This window comes from Stylophora pistillata, chromosome 7, assembly GCF_964205215.1.
Source record: "Stylophora pistillata chromosome 7, jaStyPist1.2, whole genome shotgun sequence".
NCBI classification, from domain to species: Eukaryota; Metazoa; Cnidaria; class Anthozoa; order Scleractinia; family Pocilloporidae; genus Stylophora; species Stylophora pistillata.
In genome coordinates, this window is record NC_142525.1 from 31,036,300 (window position 1) to 31,064,121 (window position 27,822).

Consider the following 27,822-nt stretch of genomic DNA (forward strand, 5'->3'; position numbering starts at 1 on the left):
AACTCTGGGCCAGAATCAAAAATGGCGGATGAGTGTGGAGTCGTAGGAGTACACATTTGTGTCATGGAAACCTGAAATATTTAGGCAAGAATGTCTTCTTGTGGGCTTTTTATAAGTTTCAGTGACGCATTACATCAGCTTGATTTATCGCATAGGACAGCCAATGTGAAAACTCCAGTACGATGCGGCTAAGAAGTAATGTTATCGATTACTTGGCGCTGTTTGGGTTGTTACTCCTCTCATATAGAGGTACCGGTGACGCTGCGAGAAGTACTTTTGCAGCGATCTCCAAAGATGATCTTACACGCTGGAATCCTTCAACTTGCCAGTATGTAAGCCATCTATTCAAGGCAAAGAAAAGGGTTGTAAACAAGTTAGCTAATATACTGGCGAGCAAAAATCCGAAAGAGCGTAAAGAACTCACGAACGCTCAAGTAAAAGCGATTACAATCTTTAGGAACGAGCTAAATGTTACAGAAAGAGCAGTTTTTGATGCCATTAATGGCTTGAGAAAATTACTACTGGAGGATTATAAGTCTGTAGTCCACATGAAAGAAGCTATAAAACAACGACTTGAAGCACTTAAACTTTTAGCGTTACAACAAGAAGATCATTTTAATGCAATCAGCGACGCAGAAAAAGAATTTTTTTCTGCCAGTAAACATGCGGATTTGCAGACCAATGGCACACGTCTGGAGAAAATTATTGGCAGTATTTTAGATGACGTTTCATTTGCAGCTGATAAACTTGAAGAAAAACTTGACGAGAAAACATTTGAGAAGACAAGAAATGCCAAAGGGGCATCAATTGAAGCTGTTGTTAGATTGAATGCTGATGAAGATAGTCAAGACAGTGATAACGAGACATTGGTGGTTGAGCCTGGTAAAGAAAATGAAATGAGCATTCTTGTTGATTCTCAAAGCAATCAGTTTGTTTTAGCCAAAGCTAAAGATGCGACTATTCCACATGAAGATGTACACTTCATCAAGGATATCATCTATATTTTGGTTTTGTCATTTTCTGGATCCTGTATTTGTACACTAGTTCAGTTGCCAACAATGTTTGCATTTGTAATTAGTGGTATGCTTCTAGGACCATCTGGATTGAATATGATCAAGGTTTGATTAGTAATTATTTTTATTACTACAGCACACATATATTTGAGAGGGTGAAGACAAAAATTATGAAACTTAATATGGAAACAATGATACCAAAATATTTAGATTTGAGTTTATAAATGAAATAAAGAAAAACTTTTTTGTCTTGTTGTAGGCATGGGGCGAGTTAAAAATCTGATTCACCACGGGACATCAGAATCATAGGTTCTGAAGTTTGACCCTTTAATGGAGATGCAAATTTCATTTTTTCTCTGTCCCATACTTGTAAAAAGACAAAGGCATCTTTCTTTAAGACCTAAATTTGTTCTAATCAGTCAAAATAGACAATATGTCTGTGGTGTTGAGTCCCCAACCAGGGAAGCCATATATTCCAGCTTGTGGTACAGAGAAACTCTTGGCCAGAAAAGTTGTCTTTGTAAAGAGCTATCTGCTTTTGCAAGAGGTTGAATATTGAGGTGCTTATATTGGATATGAACACTGCTTGGGTCAACTGAATACAAATTGTTCAATTTGGAATTTAATGAAAAATGGGTTATTCCACATTATGAAGGGAGACTCAAAGAAAAAAAAAAACAAAGAGTAAGTTAATTGATAGATTAAGTGAGACTTACCTGTTAGTTGAAGTTTGATTAGAATTCTATTGAGTCATCAAATTGTACCTAGGGATCACAGGAGATAGCTAAATGAATGCACATAATCAGTATTCATAGCCAAATGTGAGTGTCTGAATGTAAGACCAACGATGCAAGAAGTAGAACCCAGTGCAGGTGGGTAAAAACATCATCTATGATGTACGATGATACAGGGTGGGTATGTGATCCCTTGGTGCAGTTTGATGACTCAATAGAACTCCGATCAAACTTCAACTTATAGGTAAGTCTTGTTTAATCTCTCAATTTGTCTCAACCAGCTGATGTTAGTTAGTTAAAAATTTTTCAGCAAAATGAGGTACACCATAGGTATTCAAATATGGTAAAACTTGATAAGTTACCAGGGAGGATTATTTATTAATTGCTGTTTAATTTTTTTAAGCATGATTTTCAATGTGGTTTAATATTGATTATTTACTTTCGAACAGACAGTTGTGCAGGTGGAAACACTGGGTGAATTTGGGGTCTTCTTTATTCTGTTTGCAGTTGGCATGGAATTTTCACCAGACAGAATAAAAAGGGTAAAGTAATTCTCCTTTTTTATTTTTTGTCTTGCTTTTGTTTCTTGACCTTTGTTAGAACAAATCTAGAGTTATTATAAGTTGCTTGCAATGAAGAATTCCTAACCCCTCTAACTCGTAGAAGTGATTAACATGTAACTTATCTCCACACTTTATTCAGCAAACAGGTAATGAGAATACTTGAACTTATCAGGTAGAAGTTGTTATCTTGATCTAACACCAAATTCTTTTCGCTAATTTACAAGTAAATCTTTAGCAGCTAGAGGAGAGAAGTAACAATCTCATCACATCCAGTGAACTTCACAGCTGTTGCTAAAAGGGGGATGGTTTGGTGCATTTGATTTCCCTCCTTGAAAAAAGTGATACTTTTCAATAAGAAAACAATCTGTGTCACTCCAAATGCCAGAAAGGTATTACTTTAAAACCCCCATACTGGAAAATCCTGCTTACCCATAAGGTATGAACTTATTGACTGTTGTTCTATATTCAATTTGTTTGTTTTTATTTCTTTTTTAGGTATGGAAAGTGGCAGTTGGTGGTAGTTCACTAATTATGGCACTGATGATTGTGTTCGGTATTTTTTGGGGAGTATGTTTTGGAATTATCCCCAAACAGAGCGCATTTGTGGCAGCATGCCTTTCTCTTTCAAGTACACCACTTGTGGCAAAATTTGTAGAAAGCAAGAGTGGAGATACTTCTTCAAAAGGTAGTGTATTTGGTAATGATTGTTCTGGTGTATCCTGTTGCTTGCTTGCACAAGGTTGTTGGTCAGAAGTCAAAAGTTAGACTGTATTGGAGCACTTGGAAATTGTTTCACTAACTTCATTGCAAGCCCCCAAGGCAGCCTGGACAAGTGGCATCTTATGGTATCCTGATTTTTTAATCAAAGGGGGTAAAATGGGTATTTTTTACCAATGAGGTTATGTTGCAATAAAGGAAAAAATTAAACCTAAAATACACTAAAGCAAACTTTTAAACTTTATTCAACAATACATATGATGTACGATCCTTGCAGTAGATAGCGCTATTTAAGCAATAGCGAAAATCAGACCTGAAAAAAATCAGGCCTGTACGGGATTCGAACCACTGACCTCTGCGATACTAGTGCAGCGCTCTACCAATTGAGCTAACAAGCCAACTGGGAGCAGGCCAGCACTAGTATCGCAGAGGTCAGTGGTTCGAATCCCGTACAGGCCTGATTTTTTTCAGGTCTGATTTTCGCTATTGCTTAAATAGCGCTATCTACTGCGAGGATCGTACATCATATGTATCTAATACCGCAGTTCAAAATATATGAACTTCATATATTTCATTGTATCTCATTTATCACTTTCACGGGTTTATTACGAATCAACTTAACGGCCTGCTCCCAGTTGGCTTGTTAGCTCAATTGGTAGAGCGCTGCACTAGTATCGCAGAGGTCAGTGGTTCGAATCCTGTACAGGCCTGATTTTTTTTCAGGTCTGATTTTCGCTATTGCTTAAATAGCGCTATCTACTGCGAGGATTGTACGTCATATGTATCTAATACCACAGTTCAAAATATATGAACTTCATATATTTCATTGTATCTCATTTATCACTTTCACGGGTTTATTACGAATCAACTTAACGGCCTGCTCCCAGTTGGCTTGTTAGCTCAATTGGTAGAGCGCTGCACTAGTATCGCAGAGGTCAGTGGTTCGAATCCCGTACAGGCCTGATTTTCTTTCAGGTCTGATTTTTGCTATTGCTTAAATAGCGCTATCTACTGCGAGGATCGTACATCATATGTATCTAAAAATATATGAACTTCATATATTTCATTGTATCTCTTTTATTCAACAAATTCAAAAATTATGAATGATTAATTTAAAATGATTTGTTTTCATATGCAGAACACACTAATGGAGATGGTGACTACACCAGTTCTTTGTTAGGAATTCTTGTGATGCAAGATGTCCACTTGGGTTTGTTAGTTGCACTTCTTCCTGCACTGGCAGGCCATGGGAAATCACCAAATGCTAAAGCTAGTACTGGCGCAGTGCACAATATCATCAGTGGGCATGATCATGGGAATTCAGGTAAAATTATCAGACCTGTGTTTCTCTTGAAGAACTCCTTTAAAGTTGAAATAAATGTGCTGAGTTTGTCTGTAGAGTTTTTAGGTTGTTAGCAGTGGACATTTATCAATTGAAATAATTTTTGTTATCTTATAGATGACTTTGCAAACACCATAGTGATGTTGTTTGAGGTGTTGCTTTCCTTTGTCATCCTCATGTTTGTGTGTTTTGTGATATCTAAAGTTGTTGGACCAGTATTAAGGTAAGTATTCAAACATGTAGTTTCTGTAACATGAAGCCACAAGGAAACCTCTCTTAGCCCTTCTGGTAAGCTAATTTGTGGCCATTTACCAGCTTGTCAGATTACCTGCACTGACCAATTTTTTACATCAAGTGAGCAAAAAGCCAGCAGATTACTTGTGCCAGTGAATAACATGCATCTTGAAAACAAAAGAAAATGGTTTAAAGAACCGTCGAATAACTTACCAGTTGGGGTAGACTCAAACATTTTCACATGACCCATATCTCTCTATTAGCTGCAGCTGCAACATGTATTTATTGATAAATTAAGATATTACTCTTAGGTATCAGGTGGAAATTAAGTAAGATTGGATGTGAGTCCCCCCCAGTATTTCATAAGATGACACTTCATTAATTACCAGTTAGAATTGCATAATTGAATAAAATCTCGCATTCTGATTGGTTAACGAAGCGCGGTATTTAGCGTGGAATTGCGAGTTGAAAACGAGGCTAAGTGATATTGTTTCGCATCTACATAAGCATACAATTTTAAGTAATACTGTTTCCTTTTTTCCACCCATTTAATTCAGTTATGCACTTCAAGGAAATTCCATTACTTCACTCGTGAATTCTGCATTAAATTGCACTTGAAAACCGATATCGCACGAATCGCGAAGCGATGAGTGCGATAGCGGTTTTCACGTGCAATTTAATGCGGAATTCCCTCGTCAAGTAATGAATTTTCCTATAATATTCCTGGGCTGGTAAAGGGAAGAGTTAAGTTTCTAAGAGCACTTCTGAATTGAACCAGCCAGGGCTGACACCCAAACCTCTCAATTTGGATCCCATCAATGAATTTATCAAGCCACTATCTTTTCCACAATCCACAAGTAATCCTTAATTAATGACTGTTCTTCTCCCATCAGATTTATCAAAGACACTGGCAGTAAAGAACTTTTACTTTTAGCGACTGTTTCAACAGCGTTTTCTCTGTTGATGGTAAGTGTCACCGTAATCAACGTTAAGTGGACAATTATGTAGTAAAAGTATGACAGTGTAACAGTGGGTGTTTACTGCTAAATCATATTTATTTCCTCACTGATTTTTTGTTCGATTATTTTTTTTATCGTGTGTTGTTTTATTACAGCTTTCAGAACAGTTAGGAATCTCCATGGAGCTGGGCTGTTTTGTGGCTGGTGTTGTGTTGAGCTCAAATGGGGAACATCTTGTACATCAGGTCAGCATCAAAATTCTCCCTACTGGTCACAATACATTTCTTTGTTAGCTGGTTCTGAGAATTTGGTCTATATCTAGTAATGACCCCCTAGTAGCTTAAAACTCGTCACAATTTGATGACCTTGCTGTTGAATAATCGGTATTATTGTTGGTGAATCATTATTTTCAGGTGAACGAACTTGTCGAACCTCTGCGCGATTTCTTCTCATGTCTTTTCTTCGCTTCAATCGGTAAGTACAGAGCATTTTTGGTTCATCAGGGAGACGTGTCAAGGTTTTAGTCTTTTTTTTTTTGCGATGTAGAAAAGAACTCTATTGGCACAAAAGAAAAGTACAAAATAATAGTTTGCCAGGTTAAATGAATGTCTAAGAGACAAAATTTAACCAAAAATTAACGTGGATGGCAAAGATTGAGAGGGTTGACATGGATTGTAAATGACAAAGGTAAAAAATTATACACAAGCCTTGGTGTTAACTCAGCGAGGCTAAGCCCTTTAACCCTTTACACCGTAACATCAGTATGCATATTCTCCATACTGTTCTCTATACATTTCCTAAGGTGCTGACAAGGAGAATTTGTTTAATAATCAAGAGCTTCTTTAGTTGGTGATCATTTTCTTAATTCTCATGACCTTAGAGTGTGATTCAGGGGTGATACTGTAAGGAGAAATTAGATGTTAGTCACTCTCAGGGATCAAAGGTTTAACTGAGATGTTAAGGACCTTGAGAATGTTTGACACTTGTAACCTGAAATTGTTCAACGTTTTACAAAAGCTTCTCAGGAGATAGTTTGGAAATTGGAGTGCACGAGAATTCATTTTATTTCTGATCACTGCTTTTGTTCCATCTGCAGGTCTACATGTTTTTCCTACGTTTGTGCTGAATGAATTTCCTCTCGTGTTGACGCTCACCCTGGGAGTTGTATCAGTGAAGGTGGGTACTTCCCCCTCCCTCCCCTCCCCTCCGCTCTTAGTTCTCTCACGTAATGGCGTACCTGACGTTAGTCAGCTTGCCTATGGAGGCCTTTCAAACCGCATTCATTGCGTGAAGTGCAGTAGGAGTTCCCGAACCAATAATTTAGAATTTGGAGCATCGAGAGATTCTGCTCGGAAAACATTGCAAATTCATTTCCATGACAGGTGACTTTGCCCTCAAACAAAGGCTTTTTGTCGTAACCGCCGCAAATAGGAATACTTCAAGTGACTGATAGCTTGAACGCAGATTTACTTCCGGGTTGAGGACGCGGAAAAATTATATGGTTTAGACAAAATATATGTTGTGGTTCAAATTTTGGCTTATTGTGCTATCGAACTATATTTTGATTGGCTGTGGTGATTGAATTGATTTTGGTTTAACGACAGTCACTAGGAAAACTCTCTAATTTGACTCTTGTTGTTATTGCAGTTCGTTGTTTCTGTGTTTGTTCTTCGGATGTTCTTATGTGAGTCACGAAGCACAAAATACATCGTTGCCGCTGGACTCGCTCAAGTCAGTGAATTCTCGTTCGTTTTGGGAAGCCGAGCGAGGAGGTTTCATCTCATTTCTAGAGAGGCGAGTTTATTTTCCTCTTTTGTTATCTTCTAAGGAGATGTAATTCGTGTAATTTTCTCTTTACGTTGTTGGGACCGGCAGAGATAACAGGTTTTATGAAACTTCATTCTTTTTATTTTTTAAATTTTCAGGTTTATCTGATCATCCTCAGTGTTACAACAATTAGCCTCCTTCTTGCTCCTCTGTTGTGGAGAATTTCCTTGTGGAAATTTGGAAGCCGAAAATTATGGATGAATTCTGGCTCAGAGCGGACGAGTAAACGAGCTGCCAGAACAGTCTAATGTCATGTTATGGTTTTTACGAAACTTCTAAGGCCCTGTTTACAAGCAAGGAGGGTAACCCTTGTGCTAGGGTTACCCTAGCAGGCGGGTCAAAGATAGCCCGGGTTTACAAGCAAAATTTCACAGGTAGGGTTACCCTACCACCCGGGACAACTTACGTATGCTTGGTAACCGCACGCATTGTTATCAATGTTCAAAGGGTCTGGAAACAAGTAAAAAGTTGTCCCGGGTAGGCGAGTTATCCTCAGCAGAGCGTTTACAAGGCAGCTAGGGTTACCCTAGCGCTAGGGTAACCCAAGCGCTCAGCTAGGGTTACCCTAGCGCTAGGGTAACCCTAGCTGCCTTGTAAACACGTCGATGAAAAAAAGAAGAAATGTGGGAGCGTTAGGGTAACCCTCCTGCCAGGATAACCCTAGCACTAGGGTTACCCTACTTGCTTGTAAACAGGGCCTAAAGCTTGAGCCTGGTAGGAAATGAAGAGAGAAACTTTGTTCAAACTGCGTTTGTAATGCGTTTTGCCCGCATTTGCCAGATAAGTTACATCTTCCTCATTTTCGAAGATCGGAATAGCTATTTATGAAACCAAAACGTACATATCCAACATAAAAATGAGCGTTTAATTATTTACTAAAATGTATTATTTTTTTGATAATCGAAATAATTAATATATGAACATACAACAGGCGTAATAATTGATTGTTAATCCAGAAGATAAGACAAATTAAGTTTTGCCCTAATTGTTCGGTTTATTTGTAAAATCTTGTTATATCTTTAACGTAATTTATTTGGAAAAAAGGTTTATATTTTGTCGAAATATGAAATAAAGGGTTTGGTACCAGTTCAGTAAAGGATTGATTGCACACGTTTTTAAACTTTAATTTTACAAGAATAGTTTTATGGGAATTCCTAGACTCTCACAATTTTTAAACTTGGGATAGAATTGCTTTGGAAATTTTTTCAGCTGAGTTTTCGTAGAGCCATGGATACGGCCGATGTGTAACTAAAGCTAAGGCAGCACACTTGGATCTCAATGATTCTGTAAACCACTGAACAAAAATACTAGAATTTATTTATGAAATACAAAATGAATGTTATCCTATGGTAAACGAATGTCTTCAAGAGATTATAATCTCTTACAAATGTCGTAAAACAAAACCGAGTTCAATTCGATCAAATAGCAATGTTCCTCTGAGATTTTGATGGTGTTGAGAGTTCAGAACACAAGTCTTTTCAGCGCACTTTTTGTTTGTGCTTCAAGCGCTGTGTGCTGAGGAACTTCGGTTGACTTTCATAAAAGTTTACAACAACCGATATGTCATAAGTCATACATGTATACTTTTTCCGTCAAATACTAATAGCTGACACCGGAGGCCATTTAAAAACTGATGGCGCAAAGACGCGTGAAGCGCAACCGTCTTTGCGGTGAACCGGCAACGACTCAGTTAGAGGTCGTCTACTCATTTCCTCACGCTATCTTCCGTGGATATACTCTCGAAGATCAATAATATATCTCTATCAAATTGACCAATCATATTTGGTAAATTAATTCAGTGTCCAGTTATATAACTCGAGTTTAGCGAAATCGAATCTAGCAATAACTTTAGGGAAGGACCATTTCTCCATAAAATAACAGGAACCCATCTAAAAATTAACATTCATAACCACAGTGAGAGCATGATAAAGAAAAAGTCGGAAACATGCCTGCGGTTTGCCGTCGCGTCCACATTAACTCACGACTAAGTGCTGAATTGAGTCGAATTATTCGGAATTTGCAAGAAAAAGAAATTAAAGAATCACTTGGCTCTCACCTTTAACTCCTCTTTATTCAGCTACTAACAGTATCTGGTGTGGAAGTGTGGCGAAAATTATTGTGTTCGAAAAAACCGGCTTCAGACTGGCGTTTAATACATGCGATATTAAACTTTCGGCATGGACATTTAGTTGTAAATATATAATTCTTTATACCTCTTTTTCCTGACTAGAAATTGCAATTCATAATTCAGTATTTTTGTTTGACAATTGAAATACTCTCTTGAACTTTGATATGAATAAAGTCAGTAACCCTGGTAAAAAACAAAGAATGTAAGAAGGTTAGTCGACCAAGTCATTCAGTTAACCCCCAGGCCAAGTGCAATGGATTCCGTCGTCAAATTGATAAAACCAACCTATCAATCATATTTCAGCGATAAACAATAAGCATTAGCTTGGGGACTGACTGACGGACAAATGCCCTAAGATAGCCTGCTATATTGTCCCTAAATATTCCACCTACATCAAATGCGATCAGTCATCAGTGATCATGGTCAACACTTGACAATCAAACTTTGAAAATGGTGAATCTCGGTTTCATATCAGCTCGACATCTGATTTGAATAAGTTTTTATTTTAGGCAATGCTTCGAAAGTCTGACTTACGAATGTTTCATCCATGCGAAAGAGTTTTTGAGAAACCTTTCAGCTAGCGCGCTAAAGGTCACCTCAGAAGTCTCGTCACTATTAAAATGGTAGAATCAATTTGGAACAGGAACCCCTAATGGGCTCCTGTTTGGAATTATTATTTTAAAAGTATGGCTTTCTTTCTTTGTGACGCTGCTAAAATTCTTTTGAAATCTGAAGATGCGATCAGGGCAAAGAGGGGGTAATCAAAAATATGATATAATTAAGAATAAGAATCGTTGCTATTTTGGAGAAAGGTATATGTCACATACGAATTCTAATTGCAAAATATCTAGTTCAATAAACTGTAAAAGTGTGAAGGTTTTACATTGTATATTAATTTGCTAAGGGAAGGACTCGTTGGGAAAGCGCAATTTCTTAAATATTTAACCTCCAAATCATAACGGTTAAAGTGACTACGGTATAAACCAGAATCAATAAAAAAAAAAACAACAACAACAGCAACAATAACAATAACAGGTTTTTCAGGTTTTCCAGTATGGTTTCTCACTTTTAAGTTTCCCCAGAGACGGGCAGTGGCTGAAAAAAACGCATTTTACTGAACATTCTGAAAACTTAAAGAGTATCTATTTTATGAAGATGCTGGGTCACTTCAGAAACATGCTTCTCCAATCTTGATTGCTTACATACTGGCCCTAATGATCGGATCTATTTTCTCCAATTTTGAATCGACTACCGGCGTCTGCCACATGATTAAGAGAATTTCTCATTAGATCTATTGCGATTATTTTAAATAGATCATATAAAATAGCAAATTTTATAAAACTGATGCAGCAATCCTCCGAATAAATATGTTTAAATTATTATTATAAAGACGAGAAATCAAAGGATTGTATCGTCTTTATAATAATATCAGGATAGTTTCGAATGCCAGACATTTTGAAAATAAACAAGATTTTAGAAACTGAGAAAGCTTCATGTGAGAACATTTAGATTCAGAATTGACATAATTTGAATTAAGAGAAGCGGTGACTTTTTAATATCATTTTGCAGTTATAATTGTTTGTTGTTGTTGTTGTTGTTGTTGTTGTTGTATCAGTGTTCATGTTGTGCGTATTTTAATACGAGATTCCCAAACATCACGATTAAGTAATCTCCTGAGAATCTATTGGTCCAAATTGTTTTTCCTCCAAATTTTATTTCTTTTCCTGTAATACGAGAGAGCTGCATATAAGGCTTAGTGGGGGGTAATTTGAGTAGCAAAGTACTGAGGCTAAAAACATAGTATCAAGAGATGTTCTTAAGATGACAGATGTGGGCCTCACCTTAGCTCCGGGCAATGCAATATTGAGTCGAAATAGTGGCGAAATACGCCAATCCGTGATAATTTATTAACGTCAGAGAGTTAAAATTTAGGAAAACTTGTTCTTATATTTGTTTTTGTGTTTTTGACATTCATGCCTTCAGTTTTGCTTTCCGACAGGAAAATGGTTTTTACAATCTTTTTCCTTTCGTAGTATTTTACTGGCATTTCCTGTCGACGTTTTTAAGCCAAATATTCTTTAATCGGACTAGTGCCTCAATAGGGAATTTAGAATTCATGATTTCATGAGGGGATTCTTTCATTTGCGTTTCAGATTATTCTATTAATCACCACAGCAAAGAATAGTTGATGCCAATATTTCTCTAGTTTTTTCTCGATACTTTTATTTATTTTTCCCCGTTGCATTGATACTGACAGCGATCTTTTTTCGCTTTTTTATACTCTCCTGTTATAAATTGCCATTCTTAAGTGTCAGTGAAAGAAAATACATTTATCAGCTCCCTCAGTCGATTTCAAACTCAACTTTATTTTCTTTTAGGCTAATTTGAGGCATACATAAGAAAATTTGAGGAAATGGGCGGCTCAACTTAATAGCCTCGCCGCGAATGTCGTTGACATGATAATTTGCTTTTTTTGGTTGATTATGACCAACGATGTATATTTGTATTTTCATGAATAAATCACCATTGGTGACATTTTTACTGGATCAAACATCTCGTGACTGACGACGAATGAATGATGATCATACACGAGTGTTGTTCTTGGAGATAACTGGTACTGTATAAACGAATCTGTAAGGAAGCTGGACTACTGAAAAAGTCGATAAATTTTCGTTTTTAACGGTGGATGTAAGATTACCTCATTGATAAAATTTAATGGACGAGTGAATAAATAATATGAAGATAAGTAATTTATTCGGGAATCAAGACGGCTATTTTGGGAAAATTTTGAAAATAATGTGACGGATTCTTGCTATCGATGAAACCGGCAAACCGCGCTCCATGAATCTTCGAGGTGAGCCTGGACCAAATATGGCAACAAGTTTTGTGATTGGCTGCCTCGGTCACAGAATAGGACGTCATGTCTGAGGTCGCTCGTGAGGCGTTATGATGGAGGGTCGCCATTTTTTTACTTGACTTTGTAGGTTGTTTTCGGCTAAAATGTGAGCTTTTTCTCCGTAATTTTTTGCATGGAGATTTTCACATTGTTGGCCCACATCATGTTTTCATTGCAACATCTCTAGTTGATTCATGGCCGAGGGAGTCGACAATGATATGAGCGAACATCAGCGCGGACATGGCGCTCCGCATGGTAAGGAGGCGGTTCGCTCTTCAGAAGTAGAGGTTGCCATTTCGTCTTCAAACTCTCAAACTAGAGTTCCAACTCGGCCTCCATCAGTGGGAAATTCTACGGGACCAAATCCTGCTCACAAGAAAAAGAGTTCTTTTCAAATTACCAGTGTCACCGAAAGCAAAATTCCCAGCCGTGGCGATAGTAATGGATACGATGGCGAACTAGATTTGAACGAAAGCGATTTAGTGGATGAAGTCGAAGTAGAGCTTGATCCTTTTGTAGATCCTGGAACTGCAAATGGGAATGGTGGATCTAGGTTCAAAGTAGTCAAAATTCAAAGAAATGAATCTTTTGTACGCGGTAGATGGAAATGTCATGATTATCCTGATGCGGAATCTGCCCAGAATTCTTCGGGTAGTGTTTCTGCAGCGAGTTCTACTAATATTTCTACCCATGTGTCGAAAGACAGCACGGACAAAACAGAATCTTTTTCAAGTACAAAGATTAACATTACAAGCAATTCTGTTGGAAATCACCCTACTAGTGAAACGGACTCGCATTTGTTAGATTCTCAAACTCATGGCTCTGTTGTGAAATTTACCACGCAAGTAAATGAACAAAATTCCAGTTCGAGTGAAGCGGTTGTGGCAGTCAAAAAGAAGGATTCAGAACCGAGATTAGGGGCTCCTAACGAATTTGCAAAACACAGTGATCCTTCAATAGCCAGAGTTTCATCGTCAGCTTTGGATACTTCAGACAGAGCATCGCCATCGATTGAAGGAGCGCAGCCGATCGCTGTCGCCGCCGCAAGGTAAGAGAAATTTGAATAGCGAGCTACCCGTGTGGTACAACGTGGTTTTGAAATCGATTTCAATGTCCCCAGCGATCTCTCACAAGAGATCGGGTTTAGTAATTGCCCACAGATATCTTTAGGGGGCCTTTCTTAAATGGATACATTCTCCCCGTCTTTTCACTTCAAAAAGTCCTAAATAGCAGTTTTAAAAGTTACTGACTCTCTCTGACTCAATGATTTATTGATGTTCTTTTTCCCAGACGGCTTAGTAATTTGCTCGCGGTTTACTCGTTCATAAATTCTTTGTTTGAACATTATACCTCGATCAATGCCAACCATAAGCAGTGTATCTTTTGGATCATTTTGCGGTTCGTTAATAATCCAGACTGCAGCGATAGGGTTTTTTAGAATGAATTGACCTACTCCCTGGAAGTGCAGTAAAATGCGATTTGATTTGTAGTTTGCCTTTGTTATTTACATTTTGTATAATTTTCACGTGAATTGAACCGAGCTATATTTTTTAATTAACAATACAAACAGCTTTAGTTTTGCTGAGAGCTTGTACATTGTTTATTTCATCGTCTTTTGCTATTTTTAGTATATTCTTGTTTGAATGACGATGTCGATGAATATTTGTACCGAATATAATTTAGGGAAACGAAAGAATTCATTCCTTCAATGTTTAACTATCTAAACTTTTTTGTCGTGATCACTAAGAAAATTTGGTCAGCAAGAAATGTGCGGGAGAAAATCGCTTAGAACTATTCGACCCTATCGTAGTTGTGCAGGGGAAAACGCCAGTTTCCATATTCAATTACGAAATGTTTGAGCTTTGCAATTCCAAAACAGAAGAAATCAAGAGCCATAAAAAGCCGCAAATGTTTTGCATTTGAGAAATTGCTTCATTTCAGTTTATAGGTATGATTTGTTTTATTTAAAGGTTCGTCTGTCCAGCATCTTCTTTGTTTAACAACTGTGGTTTAAAGTTTTATTTCTCGTTTTTTCCACTGAAATTGCAAGATGAGTACGCGTTATTCCAAACAGGCATTTTTCTTGCCCTTAAATGCTACATTCTATGTATTATGTCTTACACTATATTTTAATAATATCATGGAGGTAAAGTAAAACTATATTTTTCAAAGCCTTGCTGTTCAATGCATTTTTTAAGAAGATCATAATATTTTAAAGCCACATCCAGATCTCTTAGTGGGTTATTTTGCTACTTTCTTGGACTAAGTTTCTTCGTAAGAAGTTGTTATTTAACATCCCTGTGTTAAATGGGCCAGAAAAGCCAATTTTCAAAATTATATGAATAGAAACCAAATATGAAAATAATTAAAATCAGTATGAAAGTTGAAATCAATTTTTAGTTTTGTTTATCACAAAAAGGTAATTGTCTTTCCCTCCATATATAGATACCAAACCTTGCTAGCATTTCAGAGCTTTGTTTTAATTTTATTTTCATTGGTTATGTTCAATAAACTATGTTGAGCAGTATTTGGATATTTTTCATGCTGTGATTGTAACAAAGGTAATGCAGATCTGTAACAAATATAAGTCTCTCTCTTGGTTGGGTTTGAAAAGGATTATTGCAATGAGACAAGACTTTGCCAATTGTAAGAAAGCATATTATATAGACCCACAGTAGGTCAAGGTAATTTGTTTGGCATCAAAGAGCAATATTTGGCAAAAATATCGATGGCTACTGAAAAAGGCATTTGATTACCTTTTTGTTGTTGCAGTGACTAAATATAGACTGGTGTTTCAGATATTAAGCATGCCTGTTTTATTACTCTGTTGTATGAGTATTGGGAAAAGAAATTCAAACTTCAGTGGACACTTATAATTGCTCCCTGCCTTTTCATTTATGATCACTTTTGGTTTTATTTCAAGACACTGTGCAAGATATCAGTGGGTAAACAAAACTGAAATATGGGTTTTTTAATTCCTGACCATGCAGTCGTCACATTTCTGCTTGCATCTCCTTCACTGCTGCTAAGCTGATTTTCTTTCATCAATTATTCAGTATGACATAAAATGATATATTAATATTATAACAAGACACAGTGTCTATCTTTGGATGTTAACAGATGCTTCAAAAAGCAGATAGATGGATGTATACTAAGGAAATAGTTCCTTTTTTTGTCTTTATTTTAATAGTGATGCAAGTTTGTTCTCATTTATCTCTAATGCGACGTATCTGGACATAGTGAGTGTAGTCGAGGAAAGCTGATTTGAAAAGGATTTTAAAGAATTTGGCTTTTAAAGAGTTATCAACATTTTAGGTTTTTTGATTGAGTGCCTCATCTGTCACTCAAGCCAGCTGAGTAAAGATCCAATAATTTTTGTACAGCTTGGCCAAGGATGATGAAGTGATGTTTGTTGTTTTTACAAAAAAGTTAATAACCTAAGGCCATGAAAATATGTTAGCAAGATACATTGGACTTAAGTAATCTACCCACAAATATAATGATGAAAGGAATTTATGTCAGGCATTACTCAGCAAACGTAACATGTATGTGGATTTGTCCCTTGTATAAAAGTAACCTCCTGTGGAAAAAGCATGTTTTACTCATTGTAAGACGTACAATTAAAATGTTGTGAAGTGGAACATGTGTATTGGTTAGAAACACACATTTGTGAAGTTTTATCATTACTTTCTTTGTTAATTATATTTTTCAAATTCATTGAAGTCAAAAATAATGTAAATAAGAGGTGGATTTGAATAACTAAAATCACAAGCTTATTGGGCCAACTCTTATCAGTGATTCATTATGAAACATGAATTATTTAATTACCAATAGTTTTCTGAATGTATTCTGTATATTGATGTGTCATATTCTTGTGAATTTTAATCTTTCAGTGTGGCAGACACTGAGGCTGAGTTACCCATTGTCAATAAAATTGCCTCAGCAATGGTAGGTATTTAACATATTTCCCTCTAAATTTTTTGACGTTAGATGGAGATCTTATTCTAGACAAGGGTCTTACATCGCTTTGCCACAATTCTCACTGAAGGAGTTCTTATGATAGTTCTTTCTTATGATAGTTCTTTCTTATGATAGACATTGATTGAACAGGTAGTTTTTAGGAACAGAGAGGTTCTTGAGGAGTGGTTAGGTCCTTGTTAGTTACATGGGATAATTCAGGGGACAATTTCTCTAAAGGCAAGCTCTGACTTTTTTAAAATATATGTCCTTTCATCCTTTCATCCTTTCAATGCTGTCTGTGTAACATGGCAAATTGCTGATTATTTTGTCTGCATATATTTCTGGGTCCTGTGTGGATAAGTTTAATATCTTCCTCTAATAATGCAATGTGTCTTTGTTAATAAACCCCTAACATTGTCAAATACCCTTTTACATGTAAGAGCCATCAGAAACCATTAAAATTGACTGTGTTTTAGCATCTTCTATTTGCTTAAATAATGTCAGTCCAAGAAAAGGGTATTTGTTGATGAGTTTGGACTGATATCTTGGTAAGAGTACACTTTGCTGAAATAAATGTCTTCAACTCGGGCATGGTGATCTGTGGGCTGATCACTCCCCCTTGAAAAAAAAAAAAACCATCAGGTATTCTTTCACTTTTTAAGAGTGGTGTCCCAGATGAACTTTCCCTCTTGGGTGTTTGTTGTTGTTGTTGTTGTTGTTGTTGTTGTTGTTTTTTTTCCCCAGATAATAGCAAAGAGATGAAGATGTCTTTGTTCTTTAAAAGAGTAATGATTAAGCTTCATTTTGCTTTTCAGGAACAAATTACTCAGATCAAGTCAGACCTCTTAAGTGTGGTGAATAAAGAAGTGCAGACATTAAAAGAAACAATTTCTAAACTTACTGAGGAGAATCAAGAACTTAAGCTAGAAAATGAAAAATTACGGAACTTGTATGTAAACAGGAAAACATCTACGTGACAATAGACTCCACCTGAGACCTGCTCTTTGGACAACACCAGACTTGATAGTTATGAGGCTGAATTACCATTTTGTAGCATCATGTTCTCTGACTGACTCCTGGAGATATATGTGGTATAGATTGTACCAAGATGTTTAGTTAAGCAGTGTGCTTTTCCAAGTTGAGTTTAAGCTGATGCAAGATTCCTCCAGAATTGGATTGCCATACATCATGTCAATATGTCTGGACTGTTCAACTCCAGACTTGACATAGAATGCTGGAACTTTGATCATCAAAAGCCAAGTGAACAGAAATGCTAGCAATTTACAAAACAGTGTTTACTACATTGAGGAAGTTTTGGTTTCTTGAGGTCAGGTCTGACTACCTCTGAAGAGTGAGTAACCCTTACAAAGGCTCTTCTTGGGGAAAATTATCTTTCAACTGAACTAACAGCAAAGAAGAAAGAGTTGCCTGTCCATTCATTACTGCCTTAGTTTTGTAAAAGCTTGTATGTTACAGACTGAGAAATTCAGTAATAATTATTGAAACAGTAATTATTAGGAGTAACAGGTTTGAGCTGCACATCATCTGCAGCATTAAGAATTGTTGGTCATAATACTTTTGGAAAAAAATTTTTCTTTGTCTATGAACACTTTGTGGAGTGTGATAGTAATGAAAGTGGTGTGGAAAGAATAAAATATACCACAAGGAAAAAGCCTCCTGCTAAGTAACAAAACTGAAATTGGTAATTAGTCTGAGTGTGCTTTGAACAGGAAGAAGTTTAGTTTCAAAGATCATTGCTTTCTCAGCAAGAATGTTGATGTTACAAACACTTAGCTACTTTGACACTCAGAAAATGGTGAACACTGGAAATATTTTTGATTGTATTTGTGTGGCAGAGAGCAAGCCAAATTTTGGAATGTAAGAAAATTTAGTTGATGCTAAATAGTGTTTTTGTGGAATTCTGGTGTGTCCTGATCTCCATTATGACAGACTTAACACAATATATATTCCAGAAATTTATCAGGTGTTCATAGTTTTCTGAGTGTAACAGTTAGATTTGAATTTCTTTTGGACAGATTCTTCACAAGATTTTTAAGTCAATGGTGGACTCAAGGCAATGCACTATCAACAAAACTGATATTATCTCGCAGAGTTTTTTTCAATACAACATTAATTAAAGAAGATGCATTGAAATTGATCCTGGATATGTTTAATTTGTTCAAGTTATTAAAGGCTGCTATGGCTATGAATGAACATTGTGACATCCACAGCCATGAGCTCATTGGAGTAACAGTGGTACAGAGTTCTACAATGGTTGTGATAACCTTATAAACATAGATTTATTTTTCTCTGTAAAATAGAAATTGAAAGTATTGTCCCCGGAAAAAGCTACATTATTTTGAGACAAGCTGATTTACACAGATTAAGAAGTTACAGCTACCCTAGTAACAAATTTGTATTTATTCTAATTGGAAAATGGTAAAGCTGTTGAATTTACTTCTTAGGTAAGCTTCACCTTTTTGCTTCTCAAGTTTTCCTTTGATGTCTGTTGAGAGCAATTTCTTTGTTCTCTAGTCAAAGCATTTTCATATCTCTCTGGAGTCCTTGATACTACCAATACCACAAACAGTAACAATAAAAACAATCTTGACATTGATGTTTCAAATTGTGGTATTTCTCTTTTAAGCTATGTTAGTGCAGCATCAGAGGTTAACTCTCCAAACCCCAGAAGTGATGAACAGGTAACTTCCCTCTGTGATACCAAAACGATATATTTAAAACAGATTGTGAGAACAGACAAGTTTATCTCCTGGAAAGTGAGACCTTGATATGACACCAAAATCTCCCAACTAATTTACAAGGGCTGAAATGTATGGCAGTCATTATAAAGAATTACAATCTGCGTATTGGGGGTAAAAGGGTTAATGTGGAATCTGTTGGGTGGCTATTCCCATCAAGATTTTTTTCCATTCCTCTTCATGAATTTGCATTGGTTTTCTGCCAGATCTGTAGTACCTCTGTTAGTGACAGCTGTAATATTGTAAGTTTTTTTTTGTGAGGTTGAAGAAATTGACCACAGAGAGGTCATCAGGCATTGCAGATCACAGAATTCTTTGGCTGAATTTTAATGGACCAAGTCCCATTTTATTCAGACATTGAGGATGTTCTCTTGTTCTAACTTTCATCAACAAAAATCTTGTGGTAGACTTCTGTCAGTTGGCATGAGATGAACATTTCATCCTGAAGGTGTTCAACCCATGTGTGGGGCACTGTGTCGATCAGTGTGTCATGGAATGTGGATGATAAACTTCATTTCCTTGATGACCCTCATTTTTGAGGGCACATAAGTCAAACTTAGGGTGAGTAGCCCAACAAAAACCACATACTTTGAAAAAGGTAGCCTACCCCTTGAAACTGCCTGACAAAATTGTCATCGTCATATGACACATGGACTAAAGTGGTACTCAGTTGACTGTGAGTCAAGAAATCTGAAAACTGGTCTTGAAAATCTTGGAAATCTAAACAAAGCTTTTTTAGTTGAGCTTTTCATGGTCTTAGTTCCAAAACTTCTCTAATTTGGTCTTGGTATTGGCATTAAGCACTTGGTACCACACAAAAATCTCTTGTCGAATCCGGGAATTCCTGTGATAAAAGACACACACAAGGCGGTTCACCTATAACTTTGATTCGAAATAAGTTACTTCCTGCTAAAATCACTTTCCAGACGTATATATCAAGACAGGGTGTCTAGTAAATAATCAAATTTATTCACATTAAGTATCTTTGTGAACTTTATATTTTAGAGAGAGCTTGAGTAGTCCTCAATAGATTTACATGTTAATTTCATGATCACCATGTATTTACTACGAATTTTCTCCGCGACACTGTAAGAAAATACTACGAAATCTTATATCGATCCAACCAGAACTTATACGTGATGAAGTACAGTTGAAAAGCCAACACTTGTTTACAAAATAGTCTGAATCTGTGCGATAAGAACGAATTACAATAAACAATTTAAGGAAAGTTTCGAAAAGAAATAGATTTACCACGTTCACAAGATTTCTCTAGTCAATCCCTATCAAACATGTAATGTATAAGCAACATAGAGTAGTTCCTCTCCAGTCAAAATTTTCATGTTCTCTAAGCTATGCCATTCTAATGCTCTGGATGATCTGGAAAATTGCTGGGGAAGAAAGTAAAGGAGACAGTCAGTTAAAATGATAACGACAAAAGATTTTAATGCCATGAATCTAAAACGAACGACGCATCATGAAGAATCAAAGCTATCACAGACGCGTAAATTAAAACCACATTTTGTATGTACTCTTACCTGACCCACATACGACGAAAATAAAGAGTCCAAGAAGAACAGGACCGACAGGATATTTCTCTTCTTGTGGTTTCTAAAGATATAAAAAGATTTAAGTTCCCAACCTAGCGAAATAGCAAACGTTTCATGTTCCCGAGCGTCAAAGTAGCTGATGAGGATTTTTTTTCACGCGACAAAACGTCCTACTCACTAATGATTTTGGTACATTTCCTCTCGTATTGACGTTTTGGCTGTGCTTTTCGTTGGCAACACGCATTCGCTGCTTGGCTGGCATCTTCAGAGGACTTTTTGATCGCGTCTACGAGGCTCAAGGTAGCTTTCAACCGCACCACAACAAAGGTAGAACGTAGAGGAAGACGAAAGATAAGCTCACAGAATGTGACGTAAGTCTTCGCCATCACGAATTCTGATTGGCTCTTGCTGAACATGTGACCCAACAGATGAATAAACACGGCTTCTTTCTTTCGAGAGATGCAACAGATTCGATATCCAGGCTCGGCGCTAGGATTTAATAATTTCGTGCCTTTTTTCCAACAGTTAGTTTACCTCTTTATTTTTATCCGAGCACGAAAGAACGATATTCTTTTATTTTTATTCATACATAAGAGATAAACTGAAGAAAATTTTCAACACACGTTTGGGCGTTTGATTGGCTAGTCAAAGAAGGCCTATCGGGGAGGGGTGGGTGGAGAAACCATTCTCAGTTTCGATAGAGATATCACTGGCGGGGTAAATGCCACAAAGTTGACGTTGTTGTTTTTGTTGTTTCTATTGTAAAATATTCCGTATAGACCAATAACCACTCATAATTTTTTTGGCTGGGCCGTTCCACTACATTAGTATAGGCCTGCAATGCATTTAAATTCAAAAGTTGGGTTTGATTTGGGAAACCAAAAAGCTGGCAACAGGGCCAGGTTGTTTTAATGACAGATAACACTATCCAATGGATAAATTGCTATCCAGCAGATAAGTGTTAACAAAACATTTTCAACTCCAAGTGTCACAAAAATATTTAACACTGCACTAACATTGGATTTCATTTAGAATATCAGCCATCAATTGATCACTTTCTTTTGAAAGAAAGGACACAACAACACATTCAATTTTATTTCTAATGGAAAAAACTGAACCTCGCATCAGAGAAATTATTTCCAAAATGAATTATTGGTGAAATTCCTGTTCATCTCATTCCTATGTTCTATTAGCCTGGGAAATTTAGATGTTATCTACACAAACTTGAAATGCAATGAGCAAAAGAGCTGTAATTATTCAGTGCAAGAAACCATTACTCATATACTTCTTTTGACTCTTATTGAATTACCATGTTTCAAAGCTAGAAGTCAACTTTTTTATTCTCAATCAATTTGTTCAATTCAGAGCTTGTTATATTGGACAAAACAAGACTGTTTACCTTTAAAGTTAAATCTAAATAGAAGAATAAATAAAGAATTTTCATATTTGCCTACTTCCTCAAATTTTAAATTTAAACCATTCATTTTTGGTCATGACCAAAATCAGGTTTCAGAGTAAGGACTGGAACTAAATAAATTATTTACCCAATTGTTTACTGAAAAAATAACTTATTCAGTTCCAGTCCTAACTCGGAAACCTGATTTTGAAGTATCTGTTCAGTCATGACCATTCACTTTCTTGAAGTTTTAAAATAATCAGAGTGATGATGAGCAATACCTAATGAATATTACAGAAACCTCTATTTTGTCCCTTGGAACAATAAAAACTGAAAAAAATAAAAATTAATTAAACTGGACTGTTAGCTGTTTGATATATTTACAACACACAATAAGCACGGTATATTTCCATGTCTTCTTGTCTACATTTTAAATCAAAGGTTGTGTTTGCTGGAATAAAAAGTACAGTTCCTCGTTTCAAGAGAATATTCGAAGCAGCATTTTCCACAACACCAGAACCAGATATCAGCACAGCAATACTGGGTCCACTTAATCCTTTGATCTTGTATGAGGGACAACTTGCAGGTATCTAAAAATGACACAGTTGCACATAATTAAGCACATAAACAGTTTAGCAAAGGAATAAATTAGCGGTACTTCACAAATTCTGTGGTGTTTAAAAGATAAAGGTTTGAAAATAACATCTGGTTAGCTGCCACTTATAAGTAAGAACTAAAGCTGGCCAGTGATAATGTAGAAGTTCTAAAAACATTTTTTCCTCTTCTACAAAATGATGCCATTGACAGTGGTAAATGTACCTGAATTCTTGCAACAGCAAAGTCTGACACAGGAGGATCGTAAATTGTGACATATGAATCAGTTGGATCTTGATGACATGGGAAAATATTCTCTTCCTTAGAACCACACTTATACTCTAGCATCTCACAGAGAGTGTCAACATCCTTAAACTTTGGTGTTAGTCCAGCTCGTACAACATTATCACTGCACGCCATACATTCCATGCAGTCTGAAAAATAAAACAAACCAATTATAAATTAAAAAATAAAAAGAAAGAAAACATATATTTTTTGTGTGATAATCATTGGTGTATGGTTATAAATGATAAATTTTGGATCCCAAGTTGTTTTTGAAACAGAGTTACAGAAAGGGAGGAAGAGGTGAATGAATTGAATTAACGAACAAACCAATATTCAGTGAGGAAGTAAGTCAATCAAGAAATACATGTAAGCAAATTGATGAAAGACCAAATAAATTCTGAACAAAGAAAAAAGTGTTTCCATCCAGGAACAATGTCAACAATCTTATGGTGTGACAAAAACAAAGTTAACCAAAAAACAGATTAGTTAATAAATGAACAAAGATAATTTAAGAATCTTGATAAATCAGAAGATTATGATCTGTTGAAACCCTTGTGATAAGCAGGATGGTATAATCTGTAAAAAGACATTTGTTCTAACAGACAGAGGAAGATGGTAAACTTTAAACTTGGTCATTAATTGAAAAAAACGTTTTGATCAAAAGTAGAAAAATAGATTAGTTACCACCAGCTAGATATGCATGAGGCAGATTGGGACCAAGGAACATTGCTTGCCCAGGTTGAAGAATGATGTGATTAAGGAAATAAATACAAAAACAACCAACATCTCCAGGAAACTGGCTGTTCAATCTGAATAGAAGCTCCCCACACTGGTCAGAGATGTCATGGCCTGCTGATTTCCTTTCTTGGAGTTTTAACAATAGCTTATTTAGCTGCTCACTGATGGCATCTTGGTTGCTTGTCATGAGGGCAGTAAAAGCTTTCCTAAGTGCTAAAGGATCTGTAGAGAAAAGATGAGAAAATCACACTACAATGGTCATTTACTTGGGTGAGTGCCCAGAGTAAATAGGTTGTTTGGATATAGCAACAAAGTTGAAATGGTAAATTGGCCACCATAACGATTACAAAAGCTGATGTTTCGAGCATTAGCCCTTCGTTGGAGCGAAGGGCTAACGCTCGAAACATCAGCTTTTGTAATCGTTACGGTGGCCAATTTACCATTTCAACTTTGTTGATATATCCAAATTATTTTGTTACCCCCACTGACGCAGCCCCAAACAGTTCCTTTCGAAACTATCAGCCTTCATAAATAAGTTGTTGCAGCACAAAGTTTTCCTTATTGCTCTATGACCCACCCTTAAATTACACAAACTTTCTGGTTTTCTGTGACCTGTAAAAACCATGTTTTTTTTTTACTTATTTATTCATTTATTTATTGCTGCTATTCACACATCGGAAGAAAAAATACACAAGAAGAGCCAAAGCTGGGGGGTTAAATGGACTTAGGTCAGCTAAAGATGTGAAGAAATTACAAGAGTAGATGAAAGCTTTAACTAAAATAATTACAATACAATAAAACCAAGAAATAAAAGGTCAGACAAAAAAAAAACTTACAATTGAGATACAATACTTGGCAACTAGTTTAAATACTTAAACGACTAATAATAAATTCTTATAAACCACACAAACAAATACAAACAAATACACATAATATAATAATAATAATAATAATAATAATAATAATATAGTCCCATAAGGTATGCAGATTATGCATAGGCTAATTAACTACTCAGAGAAAAATACAGTCTTGAGTATTTTTAATAGTTGCTTACCATGAGATTATTGTGCACAAATAATGGAATATCATTCCAAATAATAGGAGCTTGCCAAGTGATAGCAAATTGATACTTATGACAGGTTTTATGCAGATTAAAACGTAAATGAGTCAAATAATTGTGATATTCAGAATTAAAATGAAGCAACGAGGAAACAGGAGCAGGTAAAAGGTCATTAAAATGTGAGAATACAAAACAGGCAACATGGAATTTATAAAAAGAGTAAAGTGAAAGAATATTATGGTTAGAAAAAAGGGGTTTAGAGAATGTGCGTGGAGGAGAAAAAGTAACTATACAAACGGCTTTCTTTTGAAGTACATAAAGGAGTTTAAGGAGAAGCACGAGTAGATGTCCATACTAAACTGCCATAATTTATGTAAGGTAAGAAAAGAGAATTATATAAGGTTTTCAAAGTATTATAAGGTAAGTATTGCCTTGACTTGCACAAGACTCCTATTACTTTAGAGACTTTATCTCAGACAGCAGAGATGTGCAGTTTCCAAGGTAAATTTTCAAGAATGACAATCCCAGGAAATTTGTCTTCCTGCACACACATGATGAGAGAATTTATTTATAAGTATGTTACTTTATATCTGAGGAGTTAATTTGTTTCTGTCAAGGGTAAAAAATGATGAATTAGCCTTGGCAGGATGAAAAGTGAGTTTGTTAGCATTAAATCAAGAAGAAACATGAGAGAGCTCTACATTGAGAATGGTTGCTAAGGTAGCCAGGTCATTATGACGAAGAAAGGTATTTGTATCATCAGCAAAGAGAATAATAGACAAGAAGTTGGAGACATGAAAAAGATCATTAATGTATAAAAGAAAACAGCTGCAAGGTACATACATTATGCAACATGTCACACAAACCTGTGCCGGTGATCAAAGCAGTAGTGGCTTCCTGTCCAATGACAGCAGCAAGTTCTGGTATTGTCTTTACAAACTCCTGCATCTCATCAAGAGGACGAAAACCACACAGGCCTTCAAATGGGGTCAGTGCTATTTTTAACAAATTTGAGAGAATTAATGCTAAGTTAGATGAAATATCAATAAATAGCTTATAACTTCAATGAGGATATTGTTAAATCAAAAATACATTGGTAAGCATGAAAAAACATGCACTAGTTTAACTCTAGGGTCTGTCTTCTTTTTGTACCAAACTCTATGTCAGCCTACCTTAGCCAGCTAACAGTAATGAATGATCAATTTGTCTTTTCCTATGAGAGAGAGCAGTCCTGAAAAGATCTGTTATCAATGACAGTGGCTTGACATTTCCACGACCTGACTAAAAGTCAGTTACCCTAACTCTGATGATTGCTTCTCCTCAAATTATTAAAGCATTGGTCACTGAAGCAACAGAAACAGTTCTTTTTAAGACTAATTTTAGGCAAATGATCAGAGTATGTAACAAGCTATTCCTCCTGAATTCAAACCATTCAGTGTAATACTAAATAAATGTAGCTCCTTACCAATTGCCATCTCTGGTTTGTGATTAGGGTCCTTGTATATTTCTGGCCTTTTATCATGAAGAAATTCTGCATGAGGTTTGTCAGGATGTGCTTGAATTGATAATGCCTTATTAATGGATAGCACTTTAAACAAGAAAGGTAATTTGTCATCAAAAGTCTCTTTAACTTTGCTTCCTAGGACATCTACATTTGCATCAATCCACTCAGATAACAGCAGTTCCTTTTCTTCCTCCAACACTTTTGATGGACCATTTGGATGTGTTCCCATCCAAAACTGTGAAAAAAAGGATTCTGAATAATGAATGCAAAGAAAAATAGCAAACAAATTGGAGGAAAGTCACTAGCAAAACGATGTAGTTTAATTCATAAAAAATATACCTCAGAATATGGTTTATCCTCCTCAAGCTGAAATGAGGGACTGTTCAGAGCAAGCTGGGCAACTGTGCTGTTTAACCCAATCTTACCCCAGGCATAACACTGCACTGCACATTTTAATTCAACAACTGGTAATATTGTAAATAAACCATACATTAGTTGACAAATAATAGCAGCTTGCTGCCAACTTAAACTTGCAAATTTTTTTAAAATATGACAGCTCTCTACTCAATACATATATATCGCACACACCCATATCATCCACATCATAGTCATCAATTTCTGGGTTGCATTACTCAAAACCTGATAAACATCTTAAAATGCTGATGAAATAACAAAGCTTGGTACATTCAAGTGCTTCGAAAAGTAGCACTGGGCCTTTTGCACTGCGGTAAGCGAATTTATGTGTTTTAATTTAAGACGTTTGATGTACACATGTACATGTTGTGATTCAGCTATAGAATCGAGGTATAGGTGTTAATAATAATAATAATAATAATTTAATATTTATATTGCGCAAATTAACATGTTGATATGATCAAATGCGCATCACAACACTGTTCGGGGGACTTTGGCCAGACTGCATCAGCAGTTTACAAACAATCGAAGGAAACTTATTTGAAGATGCCCCCTCCCCCCAATTCCCAGTAAACAGGCCAGACCACATCACAGTAATCTCGTGAGTGGGTTCTTTAACGTCCCCTGCCTAACCAAATTATCTAATTAATAGATGCAGGAGACGGGACCTACGGTTTATTCGTCCTTATCCGAGAAGACTAGAATGTCTATCCATTTCTAATTAAAGAAAGGTGGCGCATTCTCCTCAGTTATTTTAAGACCTTGAGTGTTGGTCCGGCCGGGGCTCGAACCACCGACCTCGACCTCCCGCACAACAGTCCAGCGCTCTAACCAATTGAGCTAACCGGGAGGTTAGCTCAATTATTATTTTTTTCTGCGTAAGTTAGATGTACACTTGATGAAGTTTTGACAGCGTTCATTCGAAGTGACGCATTAATAAAGTTTGAAAGTGTAAATAAAATCGTTTCAACACTTAATTCCAAAATTTTTCATATTGTTGGTTTCTTTTGACGTACCTCGTTTGGATCGTGCTAGAGCAGCCATTCCGCAGCAATTACTAACTACAGAGATATTGGTGTCGTAAAAGTATCAGCTGATCAGGCTGCGATGAACTACGTGGAAGTACGACTTCTAACAGGCGTTCCATGTTTT

The 27,822-nt window shown here is 36.2% G+C and overlaps 4 protein-coding genes across 6 annotated transcripts; 2 read left to right on the top strand and 2 right to left on the bottom strand.

Annotated features, from left to right (window-relative positions):
- The first annotated feature begins 16 nt into the window (after positions 1–16).
- Positions 17–8,488, top strand: LOC111330977 (solute carrier family 9 member D1). The gene is made up of 11 exons (XM_022935992.2): positions 17–1,118; positions 2,197–2,289; positions 2,806–2,995; positions 4,166–4,351; positions 4,487–4,592; positions 5,497–5,569; positions 5,718–5,807; positions 5,976–6,036; positions 6,659–6,738; positions 7,210–7,356; positions 7,488–8,488. Exons 1-11 carry the CDS (start codon positions 183–185, stop codon positions 7,635–7,637), a joined length of 2,112 nt encoding a protein of 703 aa, XP_022791727.1. The 5' UTR covers positions 17–182; the 3' UTR covers positions 7,638–8,488.
- A 3,784-nt stretch (positions 8,489–12,272) lies between these two features.
- LOC111330885 (uncharacterized) lies at positions 12,273–18,990 on the top strand. Its single transcript, XM_022935864.2, has 3 exons — positions 12,273–13,461; positions 16,307–16,361; positions 17,189–18,990. Exons 1-3 carry the CDS (start codon positions 12,608–12,610, stop codon positions 17,348–17,350), a joined length of 1,071 nt encoding a protein of 356 aa, XP_022791599.1. The 5' UTR covers positions 12,273–12,607; the 3' UTR covers positions 17,351–18,990.
- A 1,090-nt stretch (positions 18,991–20,080) lies between these two features.
- On the bottom strand, positions 20,081–21,035 carry LOC148727438 (stress-associated endoplasmic reticulum protein 2-like). The gene is made up of 3 exons (XM_088727594.1): positions 20,858–21,035; positions 20,668–20,740; positions 20,081–20,520 (listed from the first exon to the last, which is right to left on the bottom strand). Exons 1-3 carry the CDS (start codon positions 20,939–20,941, stop codon positions 20,483–20,485), a joined length of 195 nt encoding a protein of 64 aa, XP_088583720.1. The 5' UTR covers positions 20,942–21,035; the 3' UTR covers positions 20,081–20,482.
- Positions 21,036–22,001: 966 nt separating this feature from the next.
- LOC111332074 (mannose-6-phosphate isomerase) lies at positions 22,002–27,817 on the bottom strand. 3 transcript variants are annotated; one of them, XM_022937339.2, is made up of 7 exons: positions 27,687–27,817; positions 26,596–26,720; positions 26,218–26,491; positions 25,619–25,747; positions 23,639–23,914; positions 22,895–23,103; positions 22,002–22,665 (listed from the first exon to the last, which is right to left on the bottom strand). In XM_022937339.2, exons 1-7 carry the CDS (start codon positions 27,712–27,714, stop codon positions 22,456–22,458), a joined length of 1,251 nt encoding a protein of 416 aa, XP_022793074.2. In that variant the 5' UTR covers positions 27,715–27,817; the 3' UTR covers positions 22,002–22,455. The 3 variants fall into 3 exon arrangements, with proteins under 3 accessions (XP_022793074.2, XP_088583719.1, XP_088583718.1); XM_088727593.1 differs by lacking the exon at positions 26,596–26,720 and having other exon boundaries at positions 27,687–27,785; XM_088727592.1 differs by lacking the exon at positions 27,687–27,817 and having other exon boundaries at positions 26,218–26,508; positions 26,596–26,722.
- Between the last annotated feature and the right edge of the window lie 5 nt (positions 27,818–27,822).

Excerpts from the sequence above, each read along its gene's own strand:
- LOC111330885 (XM_022935864.2), top strand. The coding sequence starts at position 12,608 with ATGGCCGAGGGAGTCGACAATGATATGAGCGAACATCAGCGCGGACAT. Across the intron at positions 13,462-16,306 it reads ATCGCTGTCGCCGCCGCAAG|TGTGGCAGACACTGAGGCTG; the intron begins GTAAGAGAAATT and ends TTAATCTTTCAG. Across the intron at positions 16,362-17,188 it reads ATAAAATTGCCTCAGCAATG|GAACAAATTACTCAGATCAA; the intron begins GTAGGTATTTAA and ends TTTGCTTTTCAG.
- LOC111330977 (XM_022935992.2), top strand. The coding sequence starts at position 183 with ATGCGGCTAAGAAGTAATGTTATCGATTACTTGGCGCTGTTTGGGTTG. Across the intron at positions 5,570-5,717 it reads CAGCGTTTTCTCTGTTGATG|CTTTCAGAACAGTTAGGAAT; the intron begins GTAAGTGTCACC and ends GTTTTATTACAG. Across the intron at positions 6,037-6,658 it reads TCTTTTCTTCGCTTCAATCG|GTCTACATGTTTTTCCTACG; the intron begins GTAAGTACAGAG and ends TTCCATCTGCAG.
- LOC111332074 (XM_022937339.2), bottom strand. The coding sequence starts at position 27,714 with ATGGCTGCTCTAGCACGATCCAAACGAG. Across the intron at positions 25,748-26,217 it reads CAAACCAGAGATGGCAATTG|CACTGACCCCATTTGAAGGC; the intron begins GTAAGGAGCTAC and ends TGTTAAAAATAG. Across the intron at positions 23,915-25,618 it reads TGCTTTGATCACCGGCACAG|ATCCTTTAGCACTTAGGAAA; the intron begins GTTTGTGTGACA and ends TTTTCTCTACAG.
- LOC148727438 (XM_088727594.1), bottom strand. The coding sequence starts at position 20,941 with ATGCCAGCCAAGCAGCGAATGCGTGTTGCCAACGAAAAGCACAGCCAA. Across the intron at positions 20,741-20,857 it reads GAAATGTACCAAAATCATTA|AAACCACAAGAAGAGAAATA; the intron begins GTGAGTAGGACG and ends TTATATCTTTAG. Across the intron at positions 20,521-20,667 it reads TTTCGTCGTATGTGGGTCAG|CAATTTTCCAGATCATCCAG; the intron begins GTAAGAGTACAT and ends TTTCTTCCCCAG.